We start from the raw sequence: 24,059 nt of genomic DNA on the forward strand, positions 1-24,059 counted from the left end.
ATAAAAAAATTATATTTTGTTTATCAAAATTATATCCTTTGAATTTTATATTGTATAGCGCATTTTAGTATGCTTCTATAAGTTTATGTACATCAATAGGCATTTTAGAAGTTAAACTCATCTAATATACATATGTTAATGAGTGCAAATTTCATAAATTTGCTTATGTATGAAAATCTTGAATAAAAAGGTAAAGGAAACACTTCGCCTTTGTGGAAGTTTTGGATTTTAGCATGGTTTTATGACCTTTATGTTTACAACGCCCAAATCCAAAAAAGGGCATAATTATTTTATGTGACATTCAAATACTCCATAAACGCGAATCCCACGGATGAATGGATAATTTTATTTTAAAATTTTGATAGCTAGTCATTGAATTTTTGTTTTTTGTTTCTTTTAATAGAATTTTTATTCCCTGACTTTGTATCATTGTATGTTTAATCCTAGCGCCTTGCTAGGTTTGACATCAATAAAATCTCAATTTTAATGTTAAAAAAAAAATAGAATTATATATATATAGCTACCATAGCCAAGAGAAAAAAATAATTTTGTCTTTTAATCTCAACCTTTTAAAATAAACTAAAAACTTAATCCTGACCATTGAAAATAAAAACTAATCTTGACAACTTAGTAATTACCCTCAAGTTTTTGCTTTTAAACATAAATGCTCCGTTAACCTATGAAAGAAAGTTTGACTAATTGAAATGAAAATAATTAAATATTTTTGTCATGGAAAGTAAAGAAATCATCAATATTTTTTTTTTGAATAGCAAGTTTTTTTTTGAATAGCAAGAAAGCATCAATATAATCTGCAAAGCCGAAGTTATCTATAAAATATCTAAGTTATTATAGTTGAGTTATTTATTTCATTGGTGTATAGTATAATTTAAAAAATTATAAAAATGATACAATTTATCATAATTGAAAATAAGTTTTTAATAGTAGGATAGTACGTCATTTTAAATAAAAAAATTGAGCAACAAAAAATGTTAATCATTGTGTTTACTTGAACGTATTGTAAAAAAAACGCATTTAGCTTATTATGTTTATCAAATTAAAATTCTTTTGAACAAGTTTCGCCAAAATATTTCAACATTGACTTTATATTAATATGAAAAATCCATATAAATCTGAGTTTCGAGTTGCCAGGTTAAATGGATTGTTGGGTTGATTTCAGGTCAAACATGTTATATGTCATTTGGGTTATGGGTTGTGTTGGTAGGTTGATTTTAAATCACATGGTTTGTGGGTTGTAAGTTGTCGAGTTAACGGGTCAAATGGTTGACGGGTTGACTTATAGATTATTTATAAATAATTAATCATAATTAAAAAGATGGTTTTTAGATTAACATAGTATGCCATTCTTAAAGAATGAGCAACAAAAAAATGCTAATCAATGTGTTTACGTTAACCTATTGTAAAAAAAAATAAAATCTGTTTAGCTTATTATGTTTATCAAATGAAAAAGCTCTCTTGAAGAAGTTTGCATTTTGAAAAGGATTTTCAGATATGATTTTTTTTAATGAAAAATTCAAAAATTTGGATTAGCTGGTTATCTTGTCGAGTTTTATATTGACGGGTCAAATAAATTGGTGAGTTGATTTTTAAGTCAAACGGGTCATTTAGGTTGTGGGTTGGTGGGTCGATTTTAGTTCAAATGGGTTGTGGGTTGTGAGAAATTATATATATAGGATAACACTCAAGTGAAAACACTTTTAAAATAAGACGGTGAGAACAGTTAAAAACATCATTTTGATGCATTAAAAGTCCATAAACCTAACATAGTGCATTACTAGCTATCATTTATTTAAGTGTTTAACAACACATTGATCCGTCAAAATCGGAAAAAATCACGTTTTTTGTTTTGTGCATCCATCTTGGATGCATATTATCAAAATGATGCATCCAACAAAAAACGTGATTCTTTTATTTTAACAGATCAATATGTTGTTAAACACTTAAATAATGATAATTATTTATGCACTATGTCAGTTTTATGGACTTTTAATGCATCAAAATGTAGTTTTTAAGTGTTCTCATTTGATAGCCACCATATGAGAAATTATATATATATATATATATGGCTACCATAATTAAGAGAAAAATAATTTTGTCTTTTAATCTTAACCTTTTAAAATAAACTAATTAAAATCTTTTTATGTTTTCAATGTGTAATACATATATTAATTGTTTACCCAGTCACTGACCGGGTATTGATCTAATTTTTGATGGTTAGAATGGTAAGAAAATATAGAATTTTTTTTTTTTTTTAATAAACACCACGCATCATGATATTAATTTGTCATTTTAGCCCATCACGCAATACACCTCAACAATTCATTCCGGGGGTTGTACGACACAATAGGTTGTTAACATTGGAAGTAGGGACCACATATCATTATAACTTCTTTGTCCCCAAAAGGAGGAGAACCAAGTTTTATGTACAAATCTCATTACATATATTAACATCATTTTGAGAATTAATTTTTTTTTCGATAACTTTTAAAAACTTTTTAAATCAAGTCCAATCGGTAATTATTCTTTACATAAAAATTATTTTTTGATTATTTTCTGAATAACTTATGTGTAATTTCGAAGTTTATAATTGTGTGGAGCATGAATTATTATCCGTTATACAATTATATGGAGATTTGAATTCTTGATCACATGTGCACGAATATTGCTATGATCACATGTATGCAAGTCAATCACATGTATTCATAGCAATATTCGTGCACATTTGATCAAGAATCCAAATCTCCATATAATTGTATAACGGATGATAATCCATGCATCCACACAATTATAAACTTCAAAATTACACATAAGTTATTCAGAAAACAATCAAAAAACAATTTTCATGTAAATAATAATCATCGGTTGGGCTTGATTTGAAAAGTTCTCAAAAGTTTTCGCAAAAAAAAGGTTCTCAAAATGGTTGGTAATTGTTGCCACATCATTTCATGCCTAATTCATACCTAGCCATGCCTAACCTATGACAACCATGTCTCTCCATGTCTTACCATCCCTTACTATTTTCTACCAATCATACTCACTCTCTCTCCTATCCCTACTTAAATAATTCATTATCCCCCTATCTCTTTTTCATGCCTAAGCGGCAATGTATGCCTAAATGCTTCATGCATAGGCCATGCCTAGACCTTGGCGGCGGTGTTTGCTGCTAGGCATTGACATGCCTAGCCCCATGCCTAGACCATTGTCACCATTCTAATCGTACAACATATTTTGATGCATTTATCACACTCTATATGTTTTATAACATATTGATAAATTAACTAAATTTTGTGACACAAATATCACTTTCTATATCCTAACTTATAAATATATACTAGTTGTTATAAAATAAATCAACACTAATTATAAGTTTTTATCTTATAATTCCAAACATCATAGTAACATGTTTCTTGCTTGAAATACCAAAAAATGACAAAAAAAAAAAAAAAAAAAAAAAAACCTACAAATTTCCAAAACAAAGTCTTGACATAAGAATAAAACTAAAAGTAAGTTTGTACTTCATAAATCAAATTAGTTGATACAAGAGAGCAGTTGATACACCAAATTATAAGAACAAAGTTAAAAGAACCATATCTTTACATTCCAATACATTGCATGAGTATGTGAGCAAAATTGTTTTCGAAATGTGCAACAGCTCACAACCGATCCTAAATCTGTCATAGCAAAAACTTATGTAATTTGCCTATCAGCTTAGTTACAAAGAAATTGATGGCAAACCAAGTGAGAAATACAAGTCCACAACTAGCTAGCTAACTAGCTTTAGATCTAATTAAGTTCTATTTTACCTCTACTATAACTACGTAAGGTTGAACCTATGACCAACCAAAGCAATAGTCGAGAACATAAACTAGAACAAGGGAGAATGGGTAGAGCACAAAAGCAATAAAAGATGTCCATAGAGGGAATGTTGTACGCAGACTGCCAAAAACGCCCATCACAATGCAAACAATCACAATAACAAGCACTTCTGATGAAAAATCCCATGTCAGTCCTCGCACGTAAACTAGGGCTAAGAATACTGATAAGCAAAGTAGATTATTCATTGTTGCTGCACCATATAACTGCATAAAGAACCCACTAAGATGTCATTTTGACTCTCTTTTACAAATAAATATAAGAAGGCAGTTTAAGTGATGTTAAAAAACGGATCAAAAATGAGCTAAACCTCACCTATCCTGCCCCAATTGTGCATGATATGATTATACGGCTTTAAGATTAAAAAAAAAGAAAAAAGTATTAAAGAAATGGACAAACCTCTGAAAAAGTTAAAGAGGCGGATCTTTGCTTTTTGCGAGAAGCAAAGATGATTGCTGAAACAGATTCACTAGAGTTGGTTGCTAATGGCAACACTATGAATGAGATGAAGAAAGGTGGGATACTTGTAGCAGAAGAGAAACCATCAACAGCATCTACTAGAGGATCAGCAAATATAGCAGCAATTATTGTTCCCAGTAACAGAAAAAGCACAGATTTTATCGTGGTCCAACGAGGGTCATCTACACTATTCTCTTCATCTTCACCGCCGCCTTCATCTCCCAAAAGGTAATGTTCTCTCTTTGTTTCCTACATATGCATACTCTTGGTTTTCATTTTGATCATATCCAACTTACAGAAATGAAACATTACGAATATCATTGTTAAATAAAAGAACATACCTCGTAATAGTCATGAATATAATTTGTATCGTCAGGATCAGAAACAGGGGAAACTACTTTGGTATGTCTGGCCTCCTCAATCCAATTCGCGATTCCAGTTATAAACTCTTCAAAATCTACTTCTTCATCTCCGGATGTGTCAAATTCCTTCATGAGTTTATAAACAGCATCATCTGCATTTAAATTTATCTCATTTAATTGCATTCCCACAACTAGTGCTCTTAGTTCAGATTGTGAAAGGTGCCCGTCTTCATTCACATCAACCGACTTAAATAGTCTGCAATAGAAATGTAAGAATTTGTTTATTTAGAGATGATACATCACATTGATTATAAGATGTATTACTAGTAGATAGTAAGTTAGTAATACAACTTACTTGTGCAGAACTTCTCGGTTAGGTTGGCCGTGATCATCTAAAAGTCCTCCATATGCATTTGTTTTCAAGTACTTGAGAATTCCAGACCTCACATGCTTATGCTTGGCAAAAGCAATGCGCCGCTTCTGTATATTAGGTTGATACACCTGCAAAGAATTATCAAGCCAAGTTAATTTACATGGAAAAAAATAGTTAGTATTAAAAAGTAAAATCTACTATATAGCAAGAATAGTCAGTTATTAGAAATAAGACTGCCAAGTGATTGATTGGTAAATACCTGATAAATGCAGTATGCAATGAGAAGAAAAATAGAGAACGTAAGACCGATTAAAATGGCTAATTGTCTTCCAGAGGTTGAATGTATAATCTGTGGGAATTGAACAACTATAAATGGAAGCACGGACACAGCCATTATCATCGCAGAATAGCTTGTCCATATATCAGTGCTCACACCAGACCCTGCAGTCGAGAATGCAACAAATAAAAATCAGCCAAAGAGAGTTACAACAAAGTATGACAAAATTATCTAACTAGCTAGAAGAAACAAATTAACTTATGTTTGGGTATGACAGGAGACAGAGCGTACCTACTAAGCTGAATCCTTTTGTATCTTGATTATCGATTGCGATTGAGTCTTGTATATCACATTTTCCTAGAATGATGCAGGATCCCCATATAACCGTTAAAAGCATGACCGTCGAACCAGCTAATAATCCCATACCAACAGATACTTGGTCTTGAGCTATTTCCGGGGTTCCAGATAGTCCAGATACTACACAACGATTTAGACAAACAAATCATCAGAAGAATTGTTACATGTACCTATGTATGCATTATTAATTATGTAACAAGTGTAATTGCCTAGCAAACACTTCACGTAACATTTCTCTAAATAAAAACGTAAAATAAAATGTCATTTGTTGACAAGTAAAAGCACCAATTATGATTTTGTAAGTCAATTTCAAGAAAACCAAATTATGATGAACTAATAAACAATGAGCACTAAAATTCATCAAATATATAAAAAAATGAGAAGCGAAATAAAGTCAAAAGAAAACAAGATAGTCCAGACACGTATTAATTAAATAGAAAGAGAAAAATAATATATTGTATCAAATATTATATATATTTATGTGTTAAAGGGTTTTGCTTGTAAATGCTTTAAGAGCTGTGAATACTTAAATAGCTTATCATAAAAAAAAAATTACGACTAGTGTGGGAAATGAAGGGCTGTATTTAGTGTGCATAAAACAACTTGTATCTTCCACATTAAAAATCTACCCCCTGATTTTCATGGTAAATGTACAAATAATTTATGCACCTTAAACACAGCCCTAAGGCTATATTTAGCAAACCCCTAACACTAGTATATATGATACCTTTGGTATTTAATACTAGTATATACCATTATTTTATTTTATTTTATTATGAGCAATGCTACACTTACAAGTTATAAATAACACTTTACAAAAAAGTTTATAAATTGATGTGCACTAAAGTTTTATTTAGAGCAACAAAGTCATTTTTTTTGAAATCTTTATTCTATATACTAGTTCCTCTTTCATTATGTGTTTCTGAAAAGTACAAATCAAATATCATAACGAAATGTATAAATTATGTTAAGTTAATTGGATTTAAGTTAAAAAGTCACCTAACCTAATACTTAATAGAAAGTAAACCCCTTAATAATCTTCATCAAGTAAAACAAGTTATCTTCAATCTTTTTTATGTTTGTATATTAATAAAAGTTGAAATTTTAAAAATATAAAGGTAAGTTATATTCTTTACTTATACTTATAATAATATATACTTTTTCTGTTTCAATTTAAATGTTTAAATTTAACTTGTTGATTTTTTTCTCTAAATTTGACAATGAGTATTTTTGTTTGTATAATATAATACTTAATAAAAGTTATATCTATTTAAATCTTAATCTTGAAACAATTTACGATTAAAGTTAAAACTTAAAAAAACAAATTAAGATAGGAGTATTTAAATTGGGGGTGAAATGTTAAACACAAATATAGATAAAAAAAAAAGAAAAAAAAAAAAACTAAAAGGATAAGATATGAATCTATCTGTATGTACAGTTGTACATGTCATTAAAAAATACGGATATAGAAGTGCCACTTCTGAAAAGTAAGATATCCCAATAATTTAATGTGTTAGTTGAAACAACCGAATATCACAAGCCAGGTAACCGTAAAGACAGTTAATTTAGTCAACTAAATCGGTGTCAACATCAAAGTCTCTTCAGCATCTCAGATCTAAACTCACTCTCAATCCTAATTATAAGGTGGCTCTGTTTCTTTTTTAGAAGACATTAGCACATAATTAGGTTTTAACTTTTAACTATATGCTATAGCATAAATGTACGGTTAATACATGTTTTTTTTCAAAAGTTTAAGCTTATTGGAAAGAGAAAATTACAGAAATGCAAACACAACTTTAAATGTTTAAAAAAAAAAATAGGTGAAAACCATCTAGACTCATGTAACGTATTAGTATAGAACGCGTATCTCATAAAAATTTAAATGTTTTAAAAACGTAAGTTCGACTTTCTAGTACGGTTGTTATACGTACCGAGTGATATTATATTATGTAACAACGATATTTTTAGTGATATGTAATGAGGAGCTCATGTCAGCAAAATACCACAGAAGTACATATATAAAATGATCTATATTTGAAAACTAAACGTAAGTAGAAATCAGTACATTTTCAAACATTTATTTCTTTTCCAAAATAAGTTCATAATAATAATATGTTTAAAAGAAAAGTCACAATCTTTATAACCTCTCCCTCAAGATAAGCCTTATCAAGTAAATCAAAGTCACAATCTTTCAAGTTTTATTTATTTATTTATTTATTTTTTAACTGGTAAACTATCTTATTCTTACTCTTAATATCTAAATTAATACTTAAAATAAAATTCAAGACTTATCATATATATACCCCAAATGAAATTCTTACTTAATTATCTTTAACTAGCAAGTACTGTAATTAATTCAAGCCAACAAGTAAAACTTAACATGAATTAATTATACATTTAGTTACAATTGAATGCGAGTATGTATGTGTACCGAGTATGAGCATAGCATCCGGAAGAGCACCAAGAATGGGAAGAAACAGACCACCAACGATACCCGGTCCCAAAATCTCCAACATTAGCTCACTACCCGCAGATAAATAAGTAGCCGCAAGAAACATAAGGTATCCATATACCATAATCAAAAACAGATTTCCAAAGACAGTATTAGTGCACGGCAAGAACCCGTAAGTTTGCTCACATAACTCGACAACATTTGATGCCAACAAGAGCGACGGCTTAATTCCATCGTGCACTAGACTGTTTGATGAATTGGATGTGGCGCTGAGATGACGACCTGCTCTTGCAATGGTTAAGGAAACAAAGAATATTGTTAATAGGATAAAGGGCTTTTGAGCCATTTTTAGTTAAGGTAGTTTGGTATATGTGCGTTTCCGTGTGTTTTCGTGCTTTATACAGTACTGAAAGTTGCTCTGAGGCGTGTTACAACGTGTAGGAAGCGCGTAAGTTGATTTTTATATCTAAAAGACGATTGGAGTTCACTTATCTTTATATATTTTAGTACTCGTATAAGAATTAATTAAATATATATATATGGCCCATCAAGTTGCACTTTTCCTTTTTAATTGGTTAAGGCTTTTTCTACTACTGTATAGGTATCTTGTTTACTTGTGAAAAATAAAATAAATAGAGAAAAGGTATCTTGTTTAATATAATCAAAAATAGAATAATGGGAAACGTTATGTTTTGTTTTCTATATTTTGGAATGACTTTTTTTAGTCGTGGTATTAAATAAGTGCGTGTGGGATTTGTTATTTATTAGTTTTAGCCTTTTAGGTGAATTAGTTTTTATAGTTATTAAACACCATCGAGGCCAGCTTGATGTACGTCTTCACAAAAGGCATCAAATCGTAATATCTTAAAAAGAATTGGGAAACGGACACGGGATAACCACTTAGGCCGTAAAAATCTAGACAGAACAAAAGAACCTTATGCGGTTGCGTTTAGTCGAAGAAAACACCCCATGTTTTTCATTTTTGTTTTCAAAGAAAACATGGAAACAGAAAACGCGTCCAAATCATAGTTTTCTAAAAATGTTTTCCATTAAAACAAAAAATACTGTTATTCATTTTTCTATGAACATTTAGAAAATATTTTTTTTTATTGTTTTCACCTTTTTATATTCCATTTTCCAAAATTTGAAAACCTCAAATTTTATATTTTTTTTTATTTTCAAGTTTTGAACGTGTTTTCATTATTTTTCTAAACATGGAAAACTTTTTTCATTTTCTTGAAAATTGAAAATGAAAAACTATAAATATTTCTACCAACTAAACGCACTCTTATTATCTGTTTAATTTACATAACTTGTTGAACTAGATTTTGCGTAACTTGTTAGAACTAGATTTTGCATAACTTGTTGACCTAGATTTGTATCCTGTAAATCGGTTTACAAAGTTATTAGTATTTTGCTTTAGAAAACAAAGATGAGGCAAACATTTTGAAAGGTTTTACTAGCATTTTAGATGAAATCAATCCATATATACTCGTAATAAAGTTTTTTTTTCCCAACTAAGTTTTTGATAATCTCAAAATACCTATTTTTATTATTTATTAATTTAAACATCTCTATCTAATATAAATTGACACGCTTAATTAATGAAATTATATACACCAGACATTCCTCAACCCTTAAAATAAGTACACCAACTCTTTATATCAATCTTTAATGAACATACCGCTACTGCCACTACCACCCATCCCCGCTACAGCCGCCGCCACCACACTCTCGTATACTCGATCGCACGGACAACTGAATACTTTAATAAAATCAATAGCTACACCGAGTTGTTCAAGATATGTTGATAAGTGAATAACACCACTCAAACAAAATATGAGTGGTTTAGATATGTTTATCTATCTATCGCGGTAATAACCATCTAGGAAAGCAACATCTCTCGCAACTTGTTTTCTTGCCGCTAGCTGCTTCAATTCCATGTTGAGAGAATAATTAAAAAGCATCCTTATACCAATATATAAACTGATCTTTTGATTAATTATATATTGGTTTTTCAAATTAATCTTTATTATTATTATATACATGAGTTGGAATATTTTGAAGTTGGAACAACATTATAATAGATCATATTGGAAGGAAGGTATTGTGAGAAAGAAATAAAGGTACGGTGTATTTAAGGATGCTTGTTATTCTTTCGACATGGAAAAGCAGCGGCAATGTCTCATAATTGATAACTTTTCTTTATTCTACTACTAAAGTCTAAAGTGATACGAGTAATACGAGTATTTAAGAATGAAAAATGATAAATTCTCTTAAAATTAGCCTAAAAATCTTCTTAAAATTATGAACAAGTGATATGTGGTATCCATTAATTTTTTTTTCTAATTTTGCCATTTGACTTTCCATGTGTCATCATCTAATGAAGAATTTTTAGGTTATTTTGTTAGAAGAATTAATCATTTGCCTTAAAAAATTAGCGAATCAATGTTAATAAGCTCTAATCTAAACCACTATATAAAAATTATCCATCTCACTACAAGAAAAAATGTTGAAATTGTCCTTATGCAAAATGTTTATTATATCCTTAATTAATTGATTAATTTTTCTTTACTTACTAATTTAAACATCTTCACTTAAAATACCTATAATATCATTAACGAAATAATTTAAAACATACATCCCTCAACTTCTAAAATAGCTACATTATCCATCTTACATCAATTACTTTTACAATAATAACCACCCGTCACGCCACCACTACTACCGATCATCGTTACCGCCACTACCACCACCACCGTCACATTGTGAGAATAAAATGTTAATACGAATACATTAATAAATGCATTATATATAAAATAACTATTTTTTTACCCCATTTATACAAACGAATATAGATCTTCTAAAGTTGATCCACTTTTATTGGTAAAAGTTTGATCAATTTTAACCCTTGAATTAAAATAAATGGGTTAGGTGTTAACATTAAATTTTAATCTAACCAATGATTTTAATTTAATGGTTAAAATTGATCTAATTTTATCAATCTAGGATTATGTTTTGAAATACTTAAATTTATTTTACAATTTACATTTCTAAGTAATTTGACTTCCGATTTATCTATTGTGATTGGTCAATAGAATTTTAGCGGCAAGGTTATATATTTCCCAAGGTTGGGTGCCGACCAGCCACGTCGGCAACGCCCACAGTACACACCCCTGTGCTCTTGATTAATTGGGCTGACTTTCTTAAGCCCCAATTATTTCACCAGTTATTTCGGGTTGAAGAATTTATTAATTAAATTAAGGATACAGATGAAGTAGGAAAAGAATGTGAGTAATGAACACCAACATGTTTTTGTTTTATTCTACTGTATATTTTTTTCAATCTATACATCTTTTCCTATATTTAATGCTCTTTCTTTTGTAGAGTATCTTTTAGGTGTGAATGTGTAAAGGTTTACAAGTTGTTCGATGAAATTGCAAAGATAAATTTGTCTTCTTCGGTTCCTTATATACTATATTTTTTTTCAATCTATGCAAAGATAAGTTTGTGTTTCATTTGTATTTTTAACCTTTTTTCAGCATATATGGTTTGGTTTCACCTTCTTTAGAAATAGCAATGCTTGTAGGTAATATTAAACGAACATGGAAAAATTAGATTTCTAATTTTCTAATCATACCTGGGTAATTACCTTAGCTAGTATAATAGATATGATATAATACTGAATTTGTACAAATAAATGAAAGAATTGTTTTCCCCCTCTTCTATGTTACAGTTTATTAAAAGTGTAAACGGAGATCAAAGATAGCGGGTAGAGCAAGTATGCGAGGATCGATGTCCAAATGGGGAACTTTGATCTAAAGCTCGTCGCTATGCCCACAATGATACAAACCATCAACACTGCCAACACTTCACCAGAGAAATCCCATGTCAAGCCTCGGAAATATATGACCGCTAAAAGAACAGAGAATCCAAGAACATTGTTCATGAACACACCATTGTATAACTGCACATTATAAATAAACAACCTACAAATCAATCGTTAATAATAACATATATATAAAAAAAAAACATAAAATTAAAGTGAAAGACATCCCACGATAATACTCATGGATTTTTTTTTTCTTTTTTTTTTTTTTAATGTATCTCTACTACTAATACTTAAGGGAATATATAAGCTAAGCATATATAAGAAACCAACTCTTCGTAGAAGAGTTGGCCACCAGCTACCACTTTCTAGGAGCAACTTGGGTTCGAATCTTGCAAGAGACAGAATTGAATTTAAGTGGTTGAATTACCTTGACACTATCCCTGCTGGGGGTTATGTGGGTACCAATTCGGTATATGGGATCAAACGGTTCCTATCAATCTACCGTTATATAAGAAGTGATTTCCTAATTACTTTCTTTAATAAAGCAAATGGATGTGAACAATGTTTCTTTTGTCTTCACACGTATTTTTAGTATAAATAAAAGATATACAAATTATATACAAAGTTCTATACTTGATCCAGTGGAAGGCATGCCATTTATTAGAGGAAAGGTCCCCAGTTCGAAATTGGGCACAATCCCTTCATAGTTTTGCTTTTGTTTTCTTTTAATGAATATTTTAAATATTCATTTTAGCCCCTCATAATTTTACATGCATGACCCTGAAGTTTTACATTTGATTATAGTATTATATAAAGTTTTGGTTTTAGATACATAATTTCATTTAATTGTTTGTGTTTTTGTTTTGTTTTATTTATTAACTTTTTTTGTTTTTATAACTTTTATTCTTTATAGTATTTGACATGTGTTGTATTTTTTTGATTTATAACATTTTTTTTTATTAACAAATTTTAGTTTTCTTATATTAAAAAATTTAGTTGTGTTCAATAATTTTGTATTCTATGTATTTTATCTTATTTTTGTTATGTATTTACCATCTTTAATTTTTTTTTTTTTTATAACTTTTGTAATATTTTTGTTTTTAAAATTTTTTTTGCCTCACATAAATCTTTTTGAATTTGTAAAATTTATGTTCTCCTTTCTACTTTTTTAAACATTTTAGTATTTATACCTTTTTCACATGTAACATTTGGTTTTGCTGTAATTTTTTCACTTGGTTTTCGTAATCTTTTTTTTTTCTTTTTTACTTTTTGCTTTTAGTATATTTCTTATGTACTTTTTTTAGTGATGTGGTTGTAGTATTGCCATTAAAAAGAAAAATGGATTCTCCAATGTTTTTTACCTTATGTTTAATTTCCGTAAATAGTTGCTTTACTTAGAATCAAATAAATAATAAAAAGCACATGTTATCTTGAAAATTTTTGTTTTTTTTACACCCGACCATGCATGTAATTATTTTCAGGAACCGATGCCGGGCGGGTTGAATCAACTAGTTATATATATAAAAAAAGATACCCAGATATAAGAATAAGAAGAGAAAAGGAAAAACGAAAACCCTAAAAATGTTTTCGGGAATCGATGGTGGGAAGAAACGGTGTCCCTGCAAAGAGTGGGTTGATAGTTATGGTCCCGGCGGACACAAGGAGTCGTTGGTTTGTGGGTTGATTAGAAAAGGGGTTAATTTAAACGATTTGAAACCAGATAGTAAAAGGAGAATGGATGTTAGCCGTCGTAATTCTGCATATGCTAATATCTTGGCAGACGCCGAGTCTTTGATGAGAGCATGGGGGCTTTCAGTGGAAGATTTGAAATCGGGAACCTTTTATTCTTTCCTTGAAAACAGAACAACCATGGACGGTAAGGGCATCACCAAGGCGGAGGGTCTGCCTATGATTAACCAGATTAATGGTAATAATAAGAAGAAAGTGGAATGGCTGTTTGAGAAGGATACGAGGGATGGTAAGACTTGGGCTGCCGAGGTTCATAGTTCATATCTTTGGCTGAAGGAGCTGCAGAAGAAGGAAAAGGAGGGGACTCATAAGCCTAAGCTCAAGGTAGGGGAGGAGGATATCAAGAGTAGGCTGAGAGAGGGGGCAGCTACCTGGTACGAGAATTTTCCTACTCATGAGGGCGGCACAATTAGCTCTAAGCATGACTACGGTTACCACTTCAACTATCCTGATCTGGATCCCATGTATGGTTTTGATTATAACCGCTTCAAGATAACCAATAACATGTCCCTCGCGTTTGATGCTCCAGGCTTCGACGATGACCATCTCTTTCAACAAGTTATCAAGCGGCCTCGATCAGGCTATTATTTATACACAGGCTTTCTTAATTAGTTATTATTATCATCTAGGTTGCTTATTTGCTACTGCTTGCTTGCTCATGTGTGTTTGTGTTACTTTAATAATCTTCTGTCAAACTTAATTTGGTCATCCATGTTGTTGGAACTACTTGGTACTTTTCATGTTATGTTGTTTATTGCTTAATTCTGTCGTTTCTAGTTATGATATAAGGTAGAATTTGGGGAAGCATTTTAACATACAAATACAAGTTTTTAACAATAGAGGCATACCTCAGAGAAAGTCAAGGAAGTGGTTCGTTCTTTTCTCTGGTTTACAGTTTGGAAGGCTGAAATTGCTGCTCTAGCGTTTGTGGCCAACGGTACTAGAATAAAAGAGACGAAGAATGATGGTATATTTGCACCACTAGAGACCTTTTGAACACTGTGTATGAGCGGTTCAGCCAGAAGCGCTAACATGGCTATCCCAAGCACCATCAAGGCTATAGCCTTTGTCCATGCCCAACTAGATTTGTCTATACCATCATCTATCCATCTTTCCCATGGTTTCTGCATTCATTTTGACTTTTTGGGTCAAACATGCAACTTAATTTACAAACTTAATTACATAATTAAGCAATTGTATACCGGTTAAGTTAAGCTTACTTGCGATGCATCATTAATTTCAGACCCATCTGGTGAGCTGGGAATGGTTTCATCATTCGACGTGTGGAGCCATTCTTTAAACCCATCTATAAACTCCTGCTCATCAATTTTTTGATCTCCACTTTTGTCAAGGTCTTGCATTATTTTATTTGTTGCTTCATCTGCATTCCAGTGTATCTTGGCAGAATTAACTTCCGTGACCAATCTCTTCAATTCTGATTGCGATACAAAATTATCTTTATCGAGATCAATCTTGTCAAACAACCTGCAATTTCGCCCAAAAGTCACCATCATATCATATCAGATTTATTGAGATAAAAACTAAATGTTGAAATTTGACTCTTACCCTTTTATCGTGGTTATGTTTGGTGTTCCATCTTCCTTATAGAAGTTTCCTAGCGGTGACCTTTGAACATGTAGAATAATTTCAGATACCAAGATCTTCATCATTTCTTGTTCTTTCTTTTTGGTCTGAACCCATGGTTGTACAATCTGTAAACAGATATATTTGGATCATTATACATATTTTATTTTTTTTGCAAAAAACTTTAGAGAGCCAAGTTGATGACTTTAGTTTTTAAATACTTGATACAAGTCCTTCCATGAGCTAATTGAGCGATATGGGCGATTATCAACTGCACCCTTGGTCTCACTGAGCCAGTTTGTGAATCTATCAACAAATTCATCCATTGATACTTTACTATCGGAATCTTTGTCAAATTCTTTCATTATTTCCTCGATTTTTTTCTCCTTGTTCCAAGTTAATTGCCTGAACTTAATATCCTGGAGAAGTTCTTTGAGTTCAGAAAATGTTATGTAGCTATCACCATCTTGATCAAGCTTAGTGAAAAATCTGCATTGTAAGAACTGATCGAATATATTGTAACGGAAACATAAAAAATGATTCGAAAGTGAATACTAAAGCAGAGAAAAAAGAACCGAACCCTTGTATAGCAGGTACATTTGCCGAACCATCTTCAGTGAGTACTTTTTCTGCAGTGTGCTCTTGCAAGTGTTTTAGTATGTCTACAACTAAATGCTCGTGTTTAACGTATGATAATCTTCTTTTTTGGATTGAAGGCTCGAACACCTGCACTTGAAGGTTCAAGTTTCTAGTTAAGTTTTAAGAAGTATGACAGTATGCACAAACAGTTGTAGTCTTGTAGATATAGCGTAGTTTGTACCTGGTAAATAAAGTATACAACTAAGAACATGACGGAAACAGGAAGGACTATTATGAAGATAGTTTCCTGAGATAAACCCAAACCAAATAGTTCTGGGATCAGGAATAACATAAATGGAAAAACCGAAAGAACCATAATTTTGGCTGCAGAACTCGTCTCTTGATCTGTTGTGACACCAGAATCTGTGGACAAAACAAATATATACATTTTGTCAATTTGTCATACCACATATATATTGCATGAAAGTGGTCAGAGATATATAGAAAGATTTGATCTGCTAACCGGTCAAAAGTGAAAATAATTTTTCAAATGCATTTTGTGTAGGAGTCAGGGAAAAAATGGAACTTGATTCTGAGGAAAATTTCCGACTTCCAATGATGACACAAGTTCCCCAAAGTAAAGTGAGAATGAGTATTGTTGATCCAGCCAGCAAGCCAACTCCTGTTAGGACATACTCTTGAGCTACATCTTTATCATTTGAAAGTCCAGATACTGCAAACAAATCAAATGAAACCAAACAAATTAAGATACAAGTATCAATATCATTATGGGTTCAAAAAGTAACATTATTGACAGTTTGACACATACCGAGTAGTATTAATGACTCTGGAAGGAAACCAAGGACATGAAAAGCACTTGCACCAAAAATCCCAGGACCAAGAATCTTGAAAATCCGTTTACCTCCAGAAGCAACATACGATTCTCCGTGATATAACAAGTACTCGTAAACTACAATAAGGAAGAGGTGGCCTAAGAGAGTTTCTGAACATGGCAAAAAACCGTACATTTGCTCACAAGGTTGTTCTTCAGGTAAATGATCAGTTCCTTTAAGATGCAGATACGATGATACGCTTTCTGGATTTGGGTCATTTTTGCCATCCGAAATCAACTCAAAATCATCGTAACGTAAAAAACGACCCGTTACCTTCAAGGATAACATTATAAGAAGAAATGAAGCGTTGCATATAGCTTTTGTTAGTATTTCCATCTTTAATGATGGTTGGTATTTGTCATTAAAATTAAGATATATTATATATATAGAAAGAATGTAGCTGATGTTTGAAGATTATACAAAATACGAGTAGTATCTTAAAGATTTTAGGCAAACTTGTACTTCAGGTAATTTCAAGGTCAATGAGATTGTTTGTTATGCACGTTATTTTATTAATATAAGTTATTAGTTATCTTTAATTAATTTTTGTTAAAGATAAGTCTAATGTTCTTTTCTAAATCATCAACTGCCCATTGCCATGCAAATCTAATAATCCTTTAAGTTAATTCCACTTGTTGGACAAGTAAGGTTGAGATATGATATGATGTGTTATTTTTATCCAGCAAGAAAAGTTCAACAATTTGAAGGTAATTAGACATATCTGATTTTGCTGCCAGATACAATATTCTTTAAAAACTAGTTTGAACCGGCCGGTCGGACCAATTTGATCGTGATTTTCAGGGTGGCATGTTTTTTAGGTCCGACTTTTTTTACTCGAACCGTCCTTGTATTAGAACCCGCCGGTTTTTAAGTTAAGTGGTCATGGTTGTCATTTGTGAAAATGAGGATGAATAATACTCTTCTTTTAGGACATATATTTCTTACAGGCTATCTCCATCGTACCATTATTTTTTAGTGGTTTGCAAGCTACAATTAAAAGTCCTAGTGGCTTGTTTCGGAAGTTGAATCCATTGGTTGTACATTCTTAAACGGTATATGTATAGTTGCTTTAATAAATTCAATGCGGGACCACACAAATCATTACAAGCTTGTTCATCATTCAACCGAAGGCCAATGCACAACCAGCTGTGGGATGGTGCTAATGGGTGTCAGTTTGTATATATTGATTGAAGAAAGATTCTTATACAACCAATTAATGTTTGTACATATATTGAAGCATGTAGCATCAAGTGCAATGAATAAACGAATGAATTCAAGGAGTACTATATAATATATACAGAAAAAGTATTTCATTTGGGTTTATTTAAAATCTATTGAAAAGATAAACGAAGATTAAAGACAGCGGGTAGAGCAAGTATGCTATGAATGATGTCCAAATGGGGAACTTTGATCTAAAGCTTGCTGCCGAGCCCATGATGATACAAACTAACAGCACAACCAACACTTCAGCCGAGAAATCCCATGTCAAGCCCCGAAAATATATAACTGCCAAAAGAACAGAGAATCCAAGAACATTGTTCATGAACACCCCGTCATATATCTGCAGATCATCAACAAACAAAAAATGTACATTATTCATATCAATCATCAAATAAAAACAACCCAAAACGCATCAACATTATCACCATATCACTATCATTTAATGTTATCAAACCTCAGAGAAAGTCAAAGAAGTAGTTCGTTTGTGTCTTTGACTTGCAGTTTTGATGGCTGATATGGTTGCCCTCGCATTTGTAGCCAATGGAACCAAGATAAAAGATATGAAAAATGACGGTATGTTTGCAGCACTCGAGACACTTTGAACACTGTGTATCAGAGGTTCAGCAAGAAGTGCCAACATGGCTATCCCAAGCACGAGCAACATTATAGCCTTTGTCCAAGCCCAACTTGATCTGTCTACACCATCGTCCATCCATCTTTCCCACGGCTTCTACATACAGATAACTTTACAAACTTAACTAGAATACTTTCAACAGAAGGCAAAAAAAGAAAGAAGCTTATGAATTTGCTTACATCAGTTTTAATCCCAGGTGATTTAGGGGAAATTTCAGAGTTGGACGTGTTGAGCCAATTTTTAAATCCATTTATGAACTCCTGCTCATCTATTTTCTGGTCTCCACTTGTGTCAAGATCATGCATTATTTTAGTCGCTGCTTCATCTACATCCTCTGGTGTCTTTTGAGAGTTGATTTCCATGATCAATCTCTTTAACTCGGATTGGGATACAAAATTATCTTTATCGACATCAATCCTTTCAAACAACCTGAAATTGTGAACCAAGCGAACTAAATGACTTCATCTTTCAAACTAATACTAAAACTGAAACTCCAATGAGATAAGGGTCGACCTTCTTTTATGCAAATGGCCTGCTAAAAACCTTACATTAGTTGTTTTGTACCGATACATTATTTATTGAGTGAGAGAAAAGTTCACCTTTTTATTGCGGATATATTTGTTGATCCATCTTCATTGTAAAAGTTTCCCAATGGAAAGCTTTGGGCATGGGTTATGATTTCGGAGATCAGGATCTTCATCATCTCTTCTTCTTTCTTTTTGGTTTGAAACCATGGTTGGATAATCTGAAAGCAAAGATGCATTTGTGAAATTTCAGAATTTACTGAAATAATATTTTGGACTTGTTGCATAAAAAAAGGTATCAACCTTAAGTCCATTTTCTAAATTTATGATAACCAACTTAGTTGTGCGACGAAAAACAAAGTTACAAATTTGATTTACTTTTCCACTTAATTAGCCAAAAGTTAGCTAATGCAATGCCAAATTTTAGGTTTACACACCTGATACAAGTCTTTCCATGATTTAATTGAGCGAAATGGCCGCTTATCTACTGCATTCTTTGTCTCATCGAGCCATTTTGTGAATCTATAAACAAATTCATCCATAGTTACTTTGCCATCAGCATCTTTATCGAATTCTTTCATAATATCTTCTATCGTTTTCTCCTTGCTCCAAGCAAACTGCCTGAACTTGATATCTTGCAGAAGTTCTTTTAGTTCAGGAAAAGTTATGTAGCTATCACCATCTTGATCAATCTTCATAAATAGACTGCAAGTCATTATTCCATTTTATCAAACAGGAAACGAGATTGCTGGATCAAGAAATTAAATATAAAGGATAAATGTGAAAAAGCTACAGGAACAAGAAACAAACCGTCTTATAGCAGGTAAGTTTGCTGAACCATCTTCCAGAAGTACTTGTTCTGCAGTGTACTCCTGTAAGTGTTTTAATATGTCCACAACTAAATTTTCGTGTTTCACATACGATAATCTTCTTTTTTGGATTGAAGGCTCAAACATCTACATTGGAAAATATTCAAAGAATGAATAAATGCATTTTATTTATATAATATGTTTCACAAAGATGGAACTAGTAAACACCTGGTAAACAAAATAGACGATCAAGAATATAAACGAAACAAACAGGGGGATCATGAAAATGAAACCCTGAGATGGGCCAAAAAATATTTCTGGAATTAGGAGAAACGCAAATGGTATAACCGACAGAACCATGATTTTTGCTGCAAGTCTTGTCTCGTGATCTGTAGTTGCACCAAAACCTGCACACAAGAAAATACACATTGTTTTAGTAAAGAGGGCAATATCTTTATAGAATAAACAGAGGAAAACGAGAAAGATTGGCTAACCAGTGATATATGATAACAGTTTTTGGTATTGATTTTGGGTAGATACATGAAACGGGCTTGACCCAGATTCAGATACAAATTCTCGGCTCCCAATAATGACACAAGTTCCCCATATTAAAGTAAGAAGAAGTATCCCTGATCCGGCTAGCAAGCCAACTCCAGTTAAGACATACTCTTGAGCTACATCTTTAGTGTTTGAAAGTCCTGATACTGTAAACACACAATGAATCAGTCATGTAACATCTCATTTAGAGAGGTCCATTTACGGGACTGCAGAAATTGAGTTCAAAGAAGGAACATACCAAGAAGTATCAATGACTCAGGAAGGAAACCAAGGACCTGGAAAGCACTTGCACCGAAGATCCCGGGACCAAGAATCTGGAAAATCCGTTTACCTCCAGAAGAAACATATGATTCTCCATGATATAATAAGTACTGATAAACCACAATAAGGAACAAATGGCCTAAAAGATTCTCTGAACATGGCAAAAAACCATACATTTGCTCACAATGATCTTCAGCATAATCAATTCCCTTGAGATACAACAAAGATGATCCATTTTCTTGAGCTGAATCATCTGTGCCATCTGAAATCAACTCAGATGCACTATAATGTAAAAACCGGCCTGTAACTTTCACAATAAACACAACAAAAAGAAATAAGGCACAATATGTGGTTTTTATAAACTTAACCATATTTAATGATGGTTGGTGTGTTTGATTTTGTATTATCTCAGATTTTAAGTAAGATTATATATAAAATGTTGATTAATGAACGAAAGATCCTGGAAAGCATTAAGAAATTCAAGAAGACTTTCACTTTGGAATATCTCAAGGTCAACTAGATGTCTTTTTAATTACTAAGTCAATTCTTTTATCATCTTAAGAATGAACCAGCTGCCAAAATCCAAAAGATAGTGAAAATGACATTTTTGGTGTCTACTTCTAATTGATTTTATTGAACAAGTCTGTTGAATATTCAATGGTTGTTAAAGCCTCAACTGCTCCTACGTGCCAAGATTATCTGTTAAACTAATCACATCTGTCATATAGTTAAACAATAACGGTCTATTAGTTTATCATTTGCATATTTGAAGTGTATTATATGCATTGAATATTCTACAGTGGTCCCTAATTTTGGACCTAAATTCTTTACAGGAAGACGTCAAGAAACTGCGCGTAATCAAGATGAAAATTGATGCAAACAGTTATGTGGACCATTGACATGGTTTTTTCTCCCTAATAAGCAACCTTTATAGTAAAATCATGCGGAATATGAATTTAGACATTGGAGTGGTTGTAGTTGGTAAAATAACCTTCTTCATATTCTAATAATTTATATTATCAATTCAAACGTGAAGGACATACTTTTCAACTTGGGATCGATGTAGATTTTTGAATACGTTAGAAAATAACAATAAGTACGTATTACAACACTAAGTTGTAAGAAATATTCAAGAACGTATTACCTTGAGATGATGTTAGGAATTCCTTCTTGAATCGGTACCTTTAAATCTAGTAGTGTAACAATCGCGGTTCCTGACCTTTTGACCATATATTCAATTTAACTAACTATCGAGTTGGCCAATATAGTTCAAGTGTAATTTGAAGTTCATTAAGTGCAATGTGTACAGATAGATCAATTTGTCGTGCAATTTGGGACGCATGTGTTAGTCGAGATCGTTAAGTTAAGTTATGTTGTGGGTTCGTTTTGACATTTAAAGGGTTAACGATTAGCTATTTGTCAACTTTGGCGGAGCGGGAGCCTACCCTTTTTGGAATCTAGGCCGGCCCCTTCCAACTCCTCCACCCATTTCATTTCTTATCTTCCTCTCTTTCTTTTCTCTTCCAAGAAAAACATACACAAACACATATATCTCCCTTCCTCTAGATTTCTACCTCTTAATGGAAGATTAAGCAAGCTTTGTTGGAGGTTTTCACCATCATCATCATCTTAATAACATATCAAAGGATTGAGTCTTGAAAGTGCAAGGAAACTTCTAATCGGGTCAAATTCGGGTTTGAGCTTTTGGTGTAAGATTGGTAAGTGAAACTCATCCCATAGTCATCATTTTATGTTTATTAACTTGTTTCTAGTTGACTTCAAGTAAATTCGGGTCACGAATCGGGTCAAAACGCAATTAGGGTTAAATTAGGGTTTTAGAAATGGGTCAATTGATTTGGGCATGAATTTGATGTTATGATTCGAGTTTATGAGATGGGTTATGTTTGTTTATGTCAAATTATGTTGGTTTGTGCTTCAAAACATGTCTTGAACCTTCCTAGATCGATCCTTGGGTCAAATATGAGGTTTTGGAGCGTTTTGGTTCGTGTTTGGCTGCAGAATTTCACCCAGTCGCGCCGCTAGGAACCAGACTCGTGCCGCGAGTTTTGGTTTCCCTCAATCAGAAGTGTTCTCGTGCCAACACCTCGTGTCGCGAGGTCTCGCCGCGAGTTTTTGCCTGCTTTGCGCGTCAGTTTTCAAACGTACATAACTTTTGATCTGTAAGTCCAATCGAGACATATGACCTATCGTTGGAATCACAAAAGAGTCTACTTTCTCATGGTATAGTCCTTTTGGTCTGAAACCTTGTACATTTCTAAAAAGGTCGGGTCAAAGTGTCTTGTTCTAGGTTTTGAGTTGTCTTTGACAACGATATGTTATATATTGATAGGTTGTGGACGCGTGGCGAATTTTGGACAATTATAACTCGATATAAACTTTTCGTTTTGCTTGGAAGCCAAGGTGAGTTCGTAGCTCCCTACTCGTTTGAGATTCGGGCTGAAAAGTGTACAACCTTTGTGTGTTAACTTGTTTGTTTGTGCAATTATGTGTTTGCCTTGATTGATGACATAGTTCAATTGTGCATACGTTTGATTTCCTTGATGATGACATGACTTGATTGTGCATATGTTTGAGTGTCTTGAGTGATGACATTGTTTGATTGATGGATTTGTTGACGTGTAAATACGTGGTTGTTATATGATTATTGTATGTGCATGTTTGGTTGATTAATAGGTTAGTTGTGTATATATGGAAGACGGTATTACCTTCGAAAGGTTGGAGATGTGGTGGGAAGGCTGCGGGTGACCCTATATATAAGCATCAAAGGCCTTTCAAAAGTAGTATCGTACGAAGTATATACACATGGTGTTTGTTTCTGGGTGGACATTGATGGTCATGGTGCAATTGTGTACAATGAGGTACATTACGTGCAATTGAGTACAATGAGGTACATTACGTGCAATTGAGTACATTGAGGTACATTACGTGCAATTGAGTACAATGAAGTACATTACGTGCAATTGAGTACAATGAGGTACATTATGTGCAATTGAGTACAATGAGGTACATTACGTGCAATTGAGTACAATGAGGTACATTACGTGCAATTGAGTTCAATTGAGGGACATTGATAGACATGTTTGGCATTATAGAACTTGTTAGATACTTATAGATATCATTATTACTTGTTCTTGTTTACTATGTGTATTCTAAATACCTTGCGTAGTTCATTATGTGAGTACATTGATGGACATTGATTGATTATGGATTGTTTGAGTATGAT

At 32.4% G+C, this 24,059-nt stretch overlaps 3 protein-coding genes across 4 annotated transcripts; all 3 read right to left on the reverse strand.

Moving 5' to 3' along the window:
* Nucleotides 1-3,510: 3,510 nt before the first annotated feature.
* On the reverse strand, nucleotides 3,511-8,543 carry LOC122598247 (sodium/calcium exchanger NCL-like). The gene is made up of 7 exons (XM_043770850.1): nucleotides 8,151-8,543; nucleotides 5,654-5,839; nucleotides 5,345-5,526; nucleotides 5,068-5,213; nucleotides 4,692-4,968; nucleotides 4,291-4,599; nucleotides 3,511-4,097 (listed from the first exon to the last, which is right to left on the reverse strand). The coding sequence occupies exons 1-7, from the start codon at nucleotides 8,515-8,517 to the stop codon at nucleotides 3,849-3,851; spliced, it is 1,716 nt and encodes a 571-aa protein (XP_043626785.1). The 5' UTR covers nucleotides 8,518-8,543; the 3' UTR covers nucleotides 3,511-3,848.
* A 3,348-nt stretch (nucleotides 8,544-11,891) lies between these two features.
* On the reverse strand, nucleotides 11,892-17,144 carry LOC122598532 (sodium/calcium exchanger NCL2-like). Its single transcript, XM_043771124.1, has 9 exons — nucleotides 16,745-17,144; nucleotides 16,439-16,648; nucleotides 16,157-16,338; nucleotides 15,917-16,062; nucleotides 15,558-15,825; nucleotides 15,319-15,464; nucleotides 14,973-15,237; nucleotides 14,601-14,876; nucleotides 11,892-12,138 (listed from the first exon to the last, which is right to left on the reverse strand). The coding sequence occupies exons 1-9, from the start codon at nucleotides 17,142-17,144 to the stop codon at nucleotides 11,902-11,904; spliced, it is 2,130 nt and encodes a 709-aa protein (XP_043627059.1). The 3' UTR covers nucleotides 11,892-11,901.
* Nucleotides 17,145-17,995: 851 nt separating this feature from the next.
* Nucleotides 17,996-21,225, reverse strand: LOC122596257 (sodium/calcium exchanger NCL2-like). Of its 2 annotated transcripts, none has more exons than XM_043768808.1 (9): nucleotides 20,793-21,225; nucleotides 20,491-20,700; nucleotides 20,225-20,403; nucleotides 19,998-20,143; nucleotides 19,625-19,892; nucleotides 19,263-19,408; nucleotides 18,843-19,092; nucleotides 18,484-18,756; nucleotides 17,996-18,369 (listed from the first exon to the last, which is right to left on the reverse strand). In XM_043768808.1, the coding sequence occupies exons 1-9, from the start codon at nucleotides 21,184-21,186 to the stop codon at nucleotides 18,133-18,135; spliced, it is 2,103 nt and encodes a 700-aa protein (XP_043624743.1). In that variant the 5' UTR covers nucleotides 21,187-21,225; the 3' UTR covers nucleotides 17,996-18,132. The 2 variants fall into 2 exon arrangements, with proteins under 2 accessions (XP_043624743.1, XP_043624742.1); XM_043768807.1 differs by having other exon boundaries at nucleotides 18,484-18,759.
* Between the last annotated feature and the right edge of the window lie 2,834 nt (nucleotides 21,226-24,059).

The sequence above is a fragment of the Erigeron canadensis genome, chromosome 4 (assembly GCF_010389155.1).
Source record: "Erigeron canadensis isolate Cc75 chromosome 4, C_canadensis_v1, whole genome shotgun sequence".
NCBI classification, from domain to species: Eukaryota; Viridiplantae; Streptophyta; class Magnoliopsida; order Asterales; family Asteraceae; genus Erigeron; species Erigeron canadensis.

Bases quoted from the DNA above. Each gene is read 5' to 3' on its own strand.
- LOC122598247 (XM_043770850.1), bottom strand. From the start codon at position 8,517: ATGGCTCAAAAGCCCTTTATCCTATTAACAATATTCTTTGTTTCCTTA. The intron at 4,969-5,067 runs GTAAGTTGTATT...TTTCTATTGCAG, and splicing joins AACCGAGAAGTTCTGCACAA to ACTATTTAAGTCGGTTGATG. The intron at 4,600-4,691 runs GTATGTTCTTTT...ATGCATATGTAG, and splicing joins ATATTCATGACTATTACGAG to GAAACAAAGAGAGAACATTA.
- LOC122598532 (XM_043771124.1), bottom strand. From the start codon at position 17,144: ATGGAAATACTAACAAAAGCTATATGCAACGCTTCATTTCTTCTTATA. The intron at 15,238-15,318 runs GTAAGAGTCAAA...GCGAAATTGCAG, and splicing joins AACATAACCACGATAAAAGG to GTTGTTTGACAAGATTGATC. The intron at 12,139-14,600 runs GTATGCCTCTAT...TATAATGTGCAG, and splicing joins CTTCCTTGACTTTCTCTGAG to TTATACAATGGTGTGTTCAT.
- LOC122596257 (XM_043768807.1), bottom strand. From the start codon at position 21,186: ATGGTTAAGTTTATAAAAACCACATATTGTGCCTTATTTCTTTTTGTT. The intron at 19,409-19,624 runs GTGTGTAAACCT...CTTTGCTTTCAG, and splicing joins CATGGAAAGACTTGTATCAG to ATTATCCAACCATGGTTTCA. The intron at 18,760-18,842 runs GTAAGCAAATTC...ATCTGTATGTAG, and splicing joins CACCTGGGATTAAAACTGAT to AAGCCGTGGGAAAGATGGAT.